We start from the raw sequence: 13151 nt of genomic DNA on the forward strand, positions 1-13151 counted from the left end.
ACACTGTGCGTGCGTGCGTGTGTGTGCACGTGCTTAAATGACAGGGGAAAGGCCACAGCTTTCCTCAGACTCTCAAAGGATCTCTCATGCAAAAAACGTTAAGAACAGGGCGCCTGGGTGGCTCAGTGGCTCAGTCAGTTAAGCGTCCAACTTCCGGCTCAGGTCATGATCTCACCCCGCACCAGACTCTGTGCTGACAGCTTGGATTCTGTGTCTCTCTCCCTTTCTCTCTCTTTCTCTCTCTCCCTCCCTGCCTCCCTCTCTCTCTTTCTCTCTCTCTCTCTCTCTCTCTCTCTCTGTGCCCCTCCCCCACCCATGCTCTGTCTCTCTCTCTCAAAAATAAACATAAAAAAAATGTAGACATCAGTATATATATTTTTTAAAAAAAGGTTGAGAACGTCTAATCTGAACTCTTAAATCCATTAAAATCATCCAGAGACTCTTAGCTCCCTGAGTGGGTTCTTCCGCATGGCCCACAAGGGCCCTCCTGAGATCTGGCTCCTCTCCCACCTCTAGCGTTATTCTCCAGGCCTGCCTGCCCCTCCCCATTATGTTTTCACCTGTAGCAAAATTACTCTATTGACAGCCTTCCCAAAAGTCAGTTTGAAAGTTTGTTATAAATAATTCAGAGCATTATGGATGAGTAAGTTAATAAAATATTAGCTATAAATATATGAAACTAGATACAAGGAATGATTGTTTTTATAGCATTGCAGTAGAACCATGGTTTTTATTATTAGTTTAGAATCTCTTCAGCTCATCTCCATTAATAAAACTGCTATAGTCAGAATATGTACTTGAATGAAAATAATAAATATGGGGCTCATGAAATCAGACTTTTGTACCTGAAGCAAGCAGAAATATTTCCTCACATTCTCACTTACCTGTATTTTCATGCAAAATATGTTTTGTTTTTTTTTTAAGTTTATTTTTGAGAGAGTGAGAGAGAGCTGGGGAGGGGCAGAGAGAGAAAGAAATCCTAAGCAAGCCCACTGATGCAGGACCCAAACTCATGAACTCTGCAATCATGACCTGAGCCATAATCAAGAGTCAGACATTCAACTGACTGAGCCACCCAGGCACCCCCAAAATATGCTTTCTTTTTAAAAAATGTACAGTGCTTTTGATTTCTAAAGCAAAAGAATATTTTTTTCCAGTTTTATTGAGAAATAATTGACATGCATCACTTTGTGAGTTTAAGGCATACAGCATTATGGTTTGATTTACATTTATGTGAAATGATTACCAGAATAGGTTCAGCTAGCACCCAGCTTCTCATGTAGATGCCAGAAAAAAAGAAGAAAATAATAAAGGGCAAACAGTTTATTTTGTGATGAGAACTGTTAGGATTAACTGCCCTAACACATTTCCTGTACATCGTACAGCAGCCTTGGCTGTAGTCCTCATGTTGTACATTACATCCCCAGTACTTACTTATTACTGGATGTTTGTGCCTTTTGACCACCTTCCTCCAATGCCCTGCCCCAGCCCCCACCTCTGGTAAGCATGGGTCTGATGTCTTTTTTTTCTAGGAGTTTGGTGTCTTTTTTTTTTTTTTTCTTAGAGTCCACATAGAAGTGAGGTCATACAGTATTTGTCTTTTTCTGACTTATTTCACTTAGCATTACACCTTCAGGGTCCACTGATGTTGTCGCAGGATTCCCCCTGGTTCTTTATGGCTGAATCAGGTTTCGTTGTATATATACTGCAAGTTCTTCGTCCATCTGTCAATGGAGTGTTAGGTTGTTTCCATATCTTGGCTCCTATAAATAATTCAGCCGTGTACATTGGGGTGTCAACATTAAGTTATTGTTTTCATTTCCTTTGTGTACACCCTCATGAGTGGACTTACTGGGTGGTGTGGCAGTTCTGTTTTTAATCCTTTGAGCATCCTCCATACTGTTTCGTGGCTGCACTGATTTACACTCCCACCAGCAGCGCAGGAGGGCTCCCCTGTCTCCACATGCACACCAGCATTTGTTATCTTTTCTCTCTTTGATGATGGCTATTATAACGGGAGTCACATGGCACTGTGGTTTTAATTTGTATTTCCCTAACGGTCACTGTGTCCACTGATGTCGAGCATTGGTTGGCCTTTTGTGTTTCTTCTTTGGAGAAATAACTATTCAAATCCTTGCCCATTTTTCAGTTGAGTTGCTTGGGTTTTTTTTTCTGCTGGGTTGTATGAGTTCTTTGTTTTTATAAAGGGAAATAATATTTTTAAATTTGGTATCTGTAGGTGCATCTGTGTGGCTCAGTTGGTTAAGTGTCCAACTCTTGATATTGGCTCAGGTCAAGATCTCATGGTTGTGGGCTCTGCACTGAGTGGATCCTTCTTGGGATTCTCTCTCTCCCTCTCTCTCTGCCCCTCCCCTGCTTGTTTGTGCATGCTCACTCTCTCAGAATAAACAAGCTTTAAATAATTTAGTATCTAACCATAGCTATAAATATGTTACAGTATTACCTTAAGAAAACAGAATTGATGCCATTATTTTTCATCAGGACCTGAACTATTTTGACAAATAATGTACTATTTTAACAAGTAGGAATAGGGAAATGACAGTATCTTAGAAAGCATTTCTTTTTTTTTTTCCTATTAAATGTTTGTTTATTTTGAGAGAGAGAGGACGCGCATGCAGGAGAGGGGCAGAGAGCGAGGGAGAGAGAATCCCAAGCAGACTCTGCACTGTCAGCGCAGAGCCCAGTGCGGGACCCCATCCCACGAACCTTGAGATCATGACCTGAGTTGAAATCAAGAGTCAGATGCTTAGCTGACTGAGCCACCCAGGTGCCCCTGGAAAGCATTTCACACATAAACCTATTTGAAATACATTTTGAGCATTTACAATAAATTTTTAAAAGAAAATTCTTGAAGCTTTTTTCTAGCAGTCAGTTGCTAACTTTAACATTTGTGTAAATACTTAAATTTAATACTTTGTACAGATGTGGTAAAATGTCTCCAGAACTTGTACACTGCAAAGCATAGAAAGTCTTTGTATAATAAATTGAATTTATCTGGAAGACCTATTCACAGAGCCTTTAGGAAAATCCTTTTTAACAAGTCTTTAAAATTAGCTTATTCTTGGTTCTAGTAGATTTAGTAGGAGATTTGACACGAAACAATTTTATATACATTTACAGAAGAAAAGGATGAATTTTTATTATGAAGAAACTATATACTTCAGCATCTGACATGCTTTAATACACATACAGATCAGGAAGTTTAAAAAAATTTTTCTCTTTGAGGTTTGAAACAATTAAGGGCTGATTCATTGGCTTTTACAAAAATCTTTTTGAGAAAAAAATGTTTTATTTTTATATTACGTGGAAAGTAGAAGATCCTATTTTATGTTACTCTGGATGGATTTTGTTCCTCTTTCAGTTGCATTTTTCCCTAGAAAAGTTCCCTCATTTTTAGACCATAAAAGTTTCCTCCTTTCTAGACAAGTTTTTAGAGTAACTATAAGGAAAATTAAATAGAACAGGGGAAATCAGATTTATTTTTTGTGGTCTGAAAATTAGAGAAAAGCGAGCCAGAAGAAACCTCAGCAGTCTGTGAAAAGACATTAAAGAGGATTGATATGGGCCTCTGTTAGTAGAATAACTTTTTCACTGATAACTTTGAGCACAGCTGTCATTCCTGTTTTGAAAAGTAAATGATATGTTAGTAAAACATTCTCTTTAATTCTTTTGACAAAAGTTTGAGTCGGGAAGGTGTTTTTGGACATCCATAGCTCTTGAGGCCATAAATGATGGCTTGACAGCTACAAAGTGTTTTTTGTAGTATTCCCATAACTGCAGAGCTCTGGGCTCTTCAGGGTCCATATAAGGCTGTCCAGCAGGCAACAGCCATGTGATTTCAGTGGCCACGTGAATGGAAGAGGGCCAGTGCCCCCTGAAAGATGGGCACCAGTAGTGAGGCCAGTATAAAAGAAAGGTTATGGTATTTATAACCACATAGAATGTGAGTTTGTTTTTACTGTCAGGTCAGACATTTTTTGAATGACTGACATTCCCCTAAATAGGAAAACTAAATATGGTACAGCATTCCAGAACGGATTATTTTGTTTAGGCTTCTTTCACTGAACACAGTATTGAGATAGTACTTACTGGTTTAGGAAATGTCAGAGGTACAACGTAGTAGGGAGGAGTATTGCTACTTACAGTCACAGGGTTATTTTCATTTTTAAGGAAATTTTTTCCTTTTATGATACACAGTTAAAGCCCCTTGATTCTGTTTTCTGTAGTAAGTGAAAGGGAAAACCCACTAAGTGAGAAGTCTTGTAGCACGGCTCCTCTCCTTGGTGTTTTCATCACAGAGGATGTTGGGAGTGTCACCTCCTCATTTGAGAACTCTTTACCTTTGTTAGTGGTATTTTCTTGAATAAAATATCTGATTTTGGTCATCTTTTTTTTAACTGGTGTTTTCAGAGATTGAGAAAGCAAATGTTTCAAGAACTACACTTAACATTTTTCTAAATTTAATTGTTAATGGGCTCATAGATATGTCGCTGTAATACTTTGCAACATATACAAATAAGAATGCCTGTTGTGATTAAAATAAAAAAAAATGCTTTGCTTTCAGATGCTTTACATGCATACTTTGGGATCTGTGGCCTGTCACTAATGGAGGAAAGTGGAATTTGCAAAGTTCATCCTGCCCTGAATGTAAGCACACGGACTTCTGAACGCCTTCGAGATCTCCATCAGAGCTGGAAAACCAAGGACTCTAAACAGTGTTCCGAGAATGTGCACATCTCCACGTGACTGATTTCCTTTGGGGGGTGGGGGGAGGCAGGGAGTTTGTAGCATAACTGTAGCTCAAGGTTAAAAGCCATGTATAACCAAGTGTGCTCTTTTCTTAAGAGGTAGAGTCTCACAGTCAGATTGCGTGCTGATGTCACTTTGGAATATGGTCTTGAGCCAGTAACCTTTGGACTGGGTTTCAAGAAAATCTTTGTTGAAGTTTGAACCACAGCGGACTCTGTTGTGGTTCTTAAATGTTTATACTGTATTTCTAAGAAGTTCTTTGGGCAAATTAACTGTATGTATGTAGGTTATCTTTTTAAAAAAACTCTTAAGTGCGAATTGTATCATACTGTAAAATGGACACAAATCTTCAGAACAGGTTTACAGTTCACAGAGCGTTGATAATCTGTGGGTGAACACTTAGTGATCATTTGAAAAGCTTGCCAGCTGATGGTAAAAAATTGCTTTAATGAATGAAGTATTTAGGATTCTTCTTTGAAAACAGATGATTCCATAATTTTTAAAAAGAAGAATGACTTATTTTGTCTTATTAAGTAAAGTGTGCCAGTAAATGTACGTGGCCTATATAAATGAAATTAACTTCATAGCAAGGATGAATAGGCTTAACTAATATAGTAATTTTCTAAGTGGACATTGATTTAAGAAGACTATTATGTAACTAAGGAAAAAATAATTTAACTGTATGTGATTGTGAATGAGAAGGTTTTGTGCTATGTGGGTCACTTATTTAGATGTTGCTGGAGTGAATAACAGGTTTGATTTTAAGTTCATTATTAGTTGCTTTTCCTTTCTGGGGAGAAAACAGTCATCTAGAAGGAAAGACATCTAGTGGTTTTGTTTATTTTTCTGAAATATGTGATATTGTAAATTATACTTGTACTTTTATAACAGAGTTATTTTTAGCCATTTAGATTTTTTTTTTTAGTTTGTTGCCTCTAGTGTGTTAGTGGTTCTGATTTCACACTGACAATTTTCTAATTTTTTCAAAGCAAATAAGTAAAAATCTCAGTAAAAAACCAGAACCACTAAAGTAGATTTAATGGTGCAGCTCCATACATGGTCATTTATATTTTTATATTTTCAGGTAAGTGGAAGGGAAACGTTCTCTTTAGGGGTTAAGGACTGGGATTTCGCTTTTGTTCTTTCAGTTTTGTTTTCTTCATTCTTTGAACTACCTAATTGTAAAGGAAATGGCATAATAACTCATCTTCATTTGTGACCAGTTTATCAATAAATCACTTCCATCACTGTTGTTGAATGACGTTCAAAGATGTGAGACGAGTACCGAAATGGAGAAGATCTCTTCACTAAAGAAGCTGGGTTTAAGTTAAAGTCGTGGGGATTATAAATGTTGAATTATTCTGCAACTATCAGTACGAAAACTAAATTACTAGCATTACTGTTTAGGAATTAAAATATTTAAATTTTAATTTATTTCCTAAATTGGAGGGAGAAATACTCTTAAATAATGGTCCTTCCAAAGGGAAATCTGGTATATGCTTGGAGAAATGATTCATTTGTAGTTGGCATGTTTAGTCTTAAACCTCACCTTGCCAAAGTCAACTTTATTATGTTTTTAATTAGAAATAAAATCCATTTTCTGATTGTGGGGAAAATATAAGCTTAACAAGAGATGTTATCTTTCGATGAGTTATTTCAGTTGCTACTATTTAAATCCTGGCAAATTAAAACATCCCCATCTCAAACTAAGTCACTTCCTAAACATTAGGAGTTAAAATAGCATATATGATACGGCTTTAGATCTGTTACAAAAAGCCCTGATTGCTTTTTCTGAATTGCCATCAGTGGTTAGAAGGTAAGAAAGTTAGTAATAATGGTAACTGTGTTTGTAAATGTGAGGGAAGTCCAAGTTTAAAAGTGTTTCATAAAACTATTAAGAAGTATTTCCTAGCTCCTTGTATAATTTAATAGCATAAGATTATAAATTACATTATGATTCTGAATGGGGCCTTTTTGTGAAACCTTGTGGCCCAGTAGGTGTTTACCTTCCATAGCGGCGTGCCGACCGAAACAACCCAGTGAACCTACAGAGAAACTACTCCTGTTTCTAAATAGTTATTTACAAGAAGAGTATAAACTAAGCGATAAGTAATATTTCACGTATATGCTTTGTTCCTTAGCAGTGCTATTACAATGAGCAGGGAAAGAGGAAGTCCACAAGAACTCTGTTCCCTGTGTTCTGCCCCTACCCTGAGTATGGTATTTTTCAGATGTTGGTAGAAGCTTTGTTTAGAGCATCTGCAGGAGAACAAGATTCATCAGGTCACACAACACCATTCAACCTATTCATCATATGCAGTGTCTTTAGATTTGACCTATACTGTGTGTGTGTGTGTGTGTGTGTGTGTGTGTGTGTGTATTAATCAGATCTTGAAATAGCTATTCTTTAATTTCAGTTCACATAGATTGTTTTGTGATGTTTTGATTACAGTGGTAGATAGTTTGGAAATGGTCGCACCTGATAATATTTGAGAGTCGGTTTAAGGAGGTGCTCTGGAGTGTGATGAGTTGGGTTTAAATCCCAGATCTGCCAGTTCAGCAGTATGATCTTGGACCCGGGAGTGGGGGGGACTAACTCCTGAGGTTATTCAAGGATTAAATGAGATAATGCATATAAAGCATTTGGCATAGCACCTGAAATCCAGTAAATTTCTAAGTATAATTTCTGTCACAACCATCATAAAATGATTGTTACTGAAATCTCTTCTGTAATAGAGCTTTCACAGGGGTTAAGCTCCAGGAAGATGACAGCAATAGTGTACTTTCTGAGCTTTAGCATAAGAATACAGGGTAACCAGGATAGCCCCAGACCCCGTTCTACAAAACTAGATGACAGCTGTCCCCATGACCCTCAAGAGTGAGGCAAGCAAGGAAGGACAGACCACTGACCGACAGATAGTTTCGGCGTCTGCCTGTGGGGAAGGGGAAAGTAGGCAGCTATTTGCTGACAGCACGGTTTCTTGGCAGCCTGGCAGGGGGCCTGTCACCAGAAGCAGAGACTGGCCAGGCTCCTACAGGTTCCCTCCGCCGGTGGGTGTGCCAGCAACGTAGTGAGCTGGGCCCCGGGGCTGTATATGTCTCAGAACTGATGACACAAAGCCTGGCACAGGGAGAAACTGCTGAAAGTAGGATTTCAGCTGGACAGGACAGGTATGAGAGGACAAGGAAAAGAGAAAGTCCAGGTCAGCGTTGAGAAGGAATGTCACTGGTGATGTCCTGTCGATTACTTTCTCAGAATGAACAAGAAGCTTTAGGACAGGAGCTAAGAAAAATCCTAGAGCACTCCTCTCTCCTAAAAAAGTACAGGAAAACTTCAAACAACAAAAACTGTGAGAAGGATTACAATCGAATCTCCTCCAAAGACGAAATAAGAATAAACAGGGCAAGCACACCAGAAAGACATGACCACAGGGCTGATGAACACTTCAATATACTTCTTTTAAAAAGCAGTTAGGACAGGAAATTTATAGTAGTTAGAACTGTAGCATTAAAAATGGAAGAAGCTGAAAATTAAATCTTAAAAACTTGGAGCAGAAAAGCAAACCAAAAGAAAACAGAAGAAAGGAATTTGTAAAAGGGAGAGAGGAAAATTACCACCACCTAACCTATTCAAGAACAAAAGGTTGAAATGACATGGGAGAAATAACCATAAAACAGGAGAAATTTCAAAATTCTAAGACTACTTTAAATAATTTTATACAATCAGAACACTAACTTTTCTTAGAAAAATGCAAATTGAAATTGCCAGGGTTTACCTTGTAGATACAGAAATTTAAATCAATTATCATAGAAGAAACTAATAGAGGACTCCTTACCAAAAAAAGTGTTGGGTCTTGATTATTTCAAGGGATTTCTACCAAACCTTAAGATGAAATAATCCTGGCGTTTATACAATTCCAGAAGCTAGAAAAAGAATCTTGAGCCTCAAAGTGCCAAAAAAAAAAAAAAAAAATTTAAAGACTTGTAAATTCATTTTGTAAAGCAAATATAATATAGCATTGTTTCCAAAACTTGACAAAGACCATACCAAAGAGAAAATTATAGACCACTCACAAACAAATATCAATGCAAAAACTTTAACAGTGTATTAGCCAATAACCCCAAAGCACTTTCAAGAAAAAATACATCATAACAAAGTTGGGTTTATTACAGGAATGCAAGGGTAATTCAATAGTAGACTGTTACTATTCATTGTATTAAAAGAGTTAAGGAGAAAATCATTTTTTCTCCATTTTTCCGGAAAGGCATTTGATAGAATTGAGCATTCAATTCATGCTGAATGTACTCAATAAACAGAAATCGATGAGTAATTCATTAACATTGTACCTCTGCCCAAAAGACAGCACCTTAACCTCAAAACAAAAGAAGCTTTCCACTGAAAGTCGAGAACAAGACGTGCCCCTACCTCTCTCTGCCACTTAGCATTGTGTTGATTTTAGCCAGTGCAGTTTGACAAAAGCCACATGAATTTCATGGAAAAGAATTGCAGATACGCATTTATATCTGGAAAACTGAAAGAAGTTTGTTGAAATGCTCTAAGAGAACTTAGTAAAGTAGCAATTACATACAAATACACATTCAAAACTCATGCATATATATAAGTGCTCACCAGACTCAAAAGAGTATCTAACTCTGGATCCATTTAAATGAAGTTCAAAACAGGCAAAACTTATGGGTGTCAAAAATCAGCACCCCCTTTCAGTCACCACCTCCCCCTCCAAAGGTAAGCACTATCATGACTTAAATCACCATCAATTAGTTTTGTCTGTTTTTAAGCTTTATGGAAGTGGAATCGTATACATTATTTTTCACCTGGCTTCTTCAGCTCAACGAGGCCTAGAAGAGTATGAGGCCGCCTCTATGGTGCTGGTAACGTTCTGTTTCATTCAGGTGCTGGTTACGTAAGTGCATTCGCTTTATGATACGTACACTTACGGTTTGTGCACTTTTCTGTATGTATAATTACAGTTCAATAAAAATGTTTACTAAAAAGGATAAAAGATTTCATATATATACAAACCTGAACTAGTTAGGAGGTGTACTTGAAGATCCCTTTTGTAATTACAAAAAGAAAAACGTGTAAACTTTATTATTATGTTTTTTTTTTTTTTTTGGACTCTCTAAGCCCAACACGGGGCTCAAACTCACGACCCTGAGATCGCATGCTCTCCCGACCAAGCCAACCAGGTGCCGCATTAAGGAAAACTTTTAAAAAATAAACTCTTGATAGAAAATTAGACTTTAACAGTTGAAAAGATGTATCCTATCCTTAGATAGGAAGACTCAACATGAAAACATGCTTTTCTCCCAAGGAAAATTATGTTTGCTTCTATTTGAGAGAGCATACAAGAAAAGCTATGGAAACTACAAAGAAGAACGAGAGGGAACTAGCCCTACCAGACATTAAAACACTTTTAAATCCTCCCTTATTAAAAGTTTGGTATCAGCCCAGGAATTGGAGGTCCAGTGGGACAGAAGAGAAATTCCAAGAATAGACCCAATGGTAGCAATACAATAAAAGCAGCATCTGAAATCCGTGAGAAGATGAACTTTAATTTATTTTTATTTTTATTTTTTAAAGATTTTATTTTTAATCTTTACACCTAATGTGGGGCTTGAACTCACAACCCCAGGGTCAAGAGGTTGCACCCTCTACAGACTGAGCCAGACAGGCCCCCCAGAGAAGACTAATTTTAATTTTAATTTTTGAATTTTTTTTAATGTTTATTTTTGAGAGAGAGAGTGCGAGTGGGAGAGGGGCCAGGAGAGAGGGCGACGTGGAGTCCAAAGCAGGCTCTAGGCTCAGAGCCCGACATGGGGCTCAAACCCACAAACCACAAGATCATCACCTGAGCCAAAATCCAGAGTGGGACCCTTAACTGACTGACCACCCAGGTGCCCTCTCCTGGGGTGACTCTGTAAGCTTAAAGATGTGGAATGGCTGGGGCAAAGACTATGCACATTTTAAATTCTGATGGCTTTTGCAAAAAAGACATTGTTTTCAAAGACCATATTGGTGCACACTCGTACCTTGAAGCTGAGACTTTTAAGTATCAGAAAATTATCTTCTGACAATAAAATAACCATCTTGTAACTCAGAATTGCGGCATTGGAAAAGATCATAGAGGCTTAGTCCCTCACCCTCATTTTACAAATTATAAATCTGAGGCCCAAAGACAGAGGAACTCACGCAAGGTCATGTATGTGCCGTATTCTTTTTTTTTTTTAATTTTTTAAGTTTTATTTTTTTTGAGAGTGCAGAGGAGGGGCAGAGAGTGAGAGAGAGAATCCCAGGCAGGCTCCGTGATATCCGCACGGAGCCTGATAACGCTCAAACTCACGATCCGTGAGATTGTGACTTAAGCCAAAACCAAGAGTCAGATGCCCAACCGACTGAGCCACCCAGTGCCCCTCCCCGTACTATATTCTTAGATAAGAACATATCTCTAGAACACATCGTGCATGTGTATATATTAATACAGATACGCAAGACAGAGATAGATGTAATGTGTTTTCTAATATAAAAGTCTGTGGTCGTTCTGTATCTAGAATACAGTGCACACTTTCTGTCCCCAGGATAGGGCTTTTCTTTGATCATAGCACTTCTTTAATGTATTCGTCTTTTTTCCCCTTTTCACTTTTTTCTAGATCTTCAGTTCTGTTTTTTTTTCTTGCATTTTTTTTTTAACATTTATTTTATTTTTGAGAGCGAGGGAGACAGAGAGTGAGCCAGAGAGGGGCAGAGAGAGAGAGAGAGAGGGAGACACAGAATCTGAAGCAGGCTCCAGGCTCTAAGCTGTTAGCACAGAGCCCGACACGGGGCTCGAACCCACAAACCATGAGATCATGATCTGAGCTGAAGTTGGACACTTAACCAATTGAGCCACCCAAGCACCCCCCTAGATCTTCAGTTCTAATAATTTTTCACTGAGGCTCTGAAGGCTTTGACTAAATTAAGGGTCGCCACTAAAAGTGTATGTGGGATTTCTTGAGTTAACTGATAATGCCCCACAGGTCTATGTCATTGACATAGACCGTGCATTATGGGTGCACAGGGCCTCATCATACTTAGCCCACAACCTATTAGGAGTCTCTAAACATTTCAAAAAGTTTTTACAAAGTGTCTGTGGGAACATGAAAGGCATGTAAAATTCACTGGAGGAAGTCCAAGCCACTTTTCCTCTGATGTAATCCTAGATGAGGAAGTCAGGGAGTTGGGTAGAGCTTTGTGAAGTCCCTGAGGACTGGAAGAAAATAATCGCTGAAAGAATCAATTTGATAAAGCACAGAAGTAGCTTACTCAAATGCTAATGGGTTTTCATCTTGCATTTGGATTTCAGCAACTGACTTCCACACTAGAATATCCACAAGCGATATTCTGCTACAGAGTACCTTCTTTTCTGCTACAGAACATGATGTAGAAAAACATTCAGTGGTTAAATTCTAGAAATAGGCAGAGAAGAAGAATCGTTCAGGTAATACCTTTTGTTTTTATGACTCTTGGTACTGATTTTACTATTTCTCATTAAGGGACATTTGGTTACTTCCAACTTACAAGCACTTCTTTGTACATCATATGTATGTCTGTGGGGTTCCTAGCAGGATATTTCTGGATTAAAGGATGTATACTTAAAAAGTATTGGTATCAGCACCAAAAAAAAAAAAAAAAAAAAAAAAAAAAAGAAAGTATTGGTAGTTACTGTTAAATTGCCATCCAGAAACAGGGTAGCCATTCATAACTTGCTAACAGAGTATTGGAGCACCTCTTTCTCTTATCTTCTGCAGCACTGGATATTTTCAACCTTTAAGTTTTTCCATTCTGCATACAAAAAAATTTTGGTGTGGGGCGCCTGGGTGGCTCAGTCGGTTAAGCAGCCGACTTCGGCTCAGGTCACGATCTCGAGGTCCGTGAGTTCGAGCCCCGCATCCGGCTCTGTGCTGACAGCTCAGAGCCCGGAGCCTGTTTCAGATTCTGTGTCTCCCTCTGTCTCTGACCCTCCCCCGTTCATGCTCTGTCTCTCTCTGTCTCAAAAAATAAATAAACGTTAAAAAAAATAAAAAATAAAAAAAAATTTTTGGTGTTCCCTTGTTGATAAACAACACGTGTAGAAAACAAGACTTGCTAGGTTTAGGGGTGGGGTGGGGCTGTTGATTGGTGCTGTATGAGTCAATGCTAATCAGTTCATGTCTGAAAGGGTGAAATCAGAATAATGTCTCTCCATTAACGTAGGCTTACGACAGTAGTTTTCAAAATGTGTGGTCTGCAGACTGGAGCATTGACATCATCTGGGAACTTTTAGAAATGCAAATTCTCTGGCCCCACTTGAGACCTACCTACTGAGTCAGAAATGGAGGTGAGG

General features: G+C 38.3%; 1 protein-coding gene across 1 annotated transcript in view; it reads left to right on the forward strand.

Annotated features, from left to right (window-relative positions):
• The window catches only part of PGGT1B (protein geranylgeranyltransferase type I subunit beta), a 62694-nt gene extending 56666 nt beyond the window's left edge, over nt 1–6028 (forward strand). Inside the window, exon 9 of the mRNA XM_060636345.3 lies at nt 4586–6028. Within this exon, the coding sequence (XP_060492328.1) occupies nt 4586–4767 (182 nt within the window). The 3' untranslated portion in view covers nt 4768–6028. The remainder of the gene's footprint in view (nt 1–4585) is intronic.
• The last annotated feature ends 7123 nt before the right edge of the window (nt 6029–13151 follow it).

Source organism: Panthera onca, chromosome A1 (assembly GCF_046562875.1).
Source record: "Panthera onca isolate mPanOnc1 chromosome A1, mPanOnc1 haplotype 2, whole genome shotgun sequence".
Classification (NCBI taxonomy): domain Eukaryota; kingdom Metazoa; phylum Chordata; class Mammalia; order Carnivora; family Felidae; genus Panthera; species Panthera onca.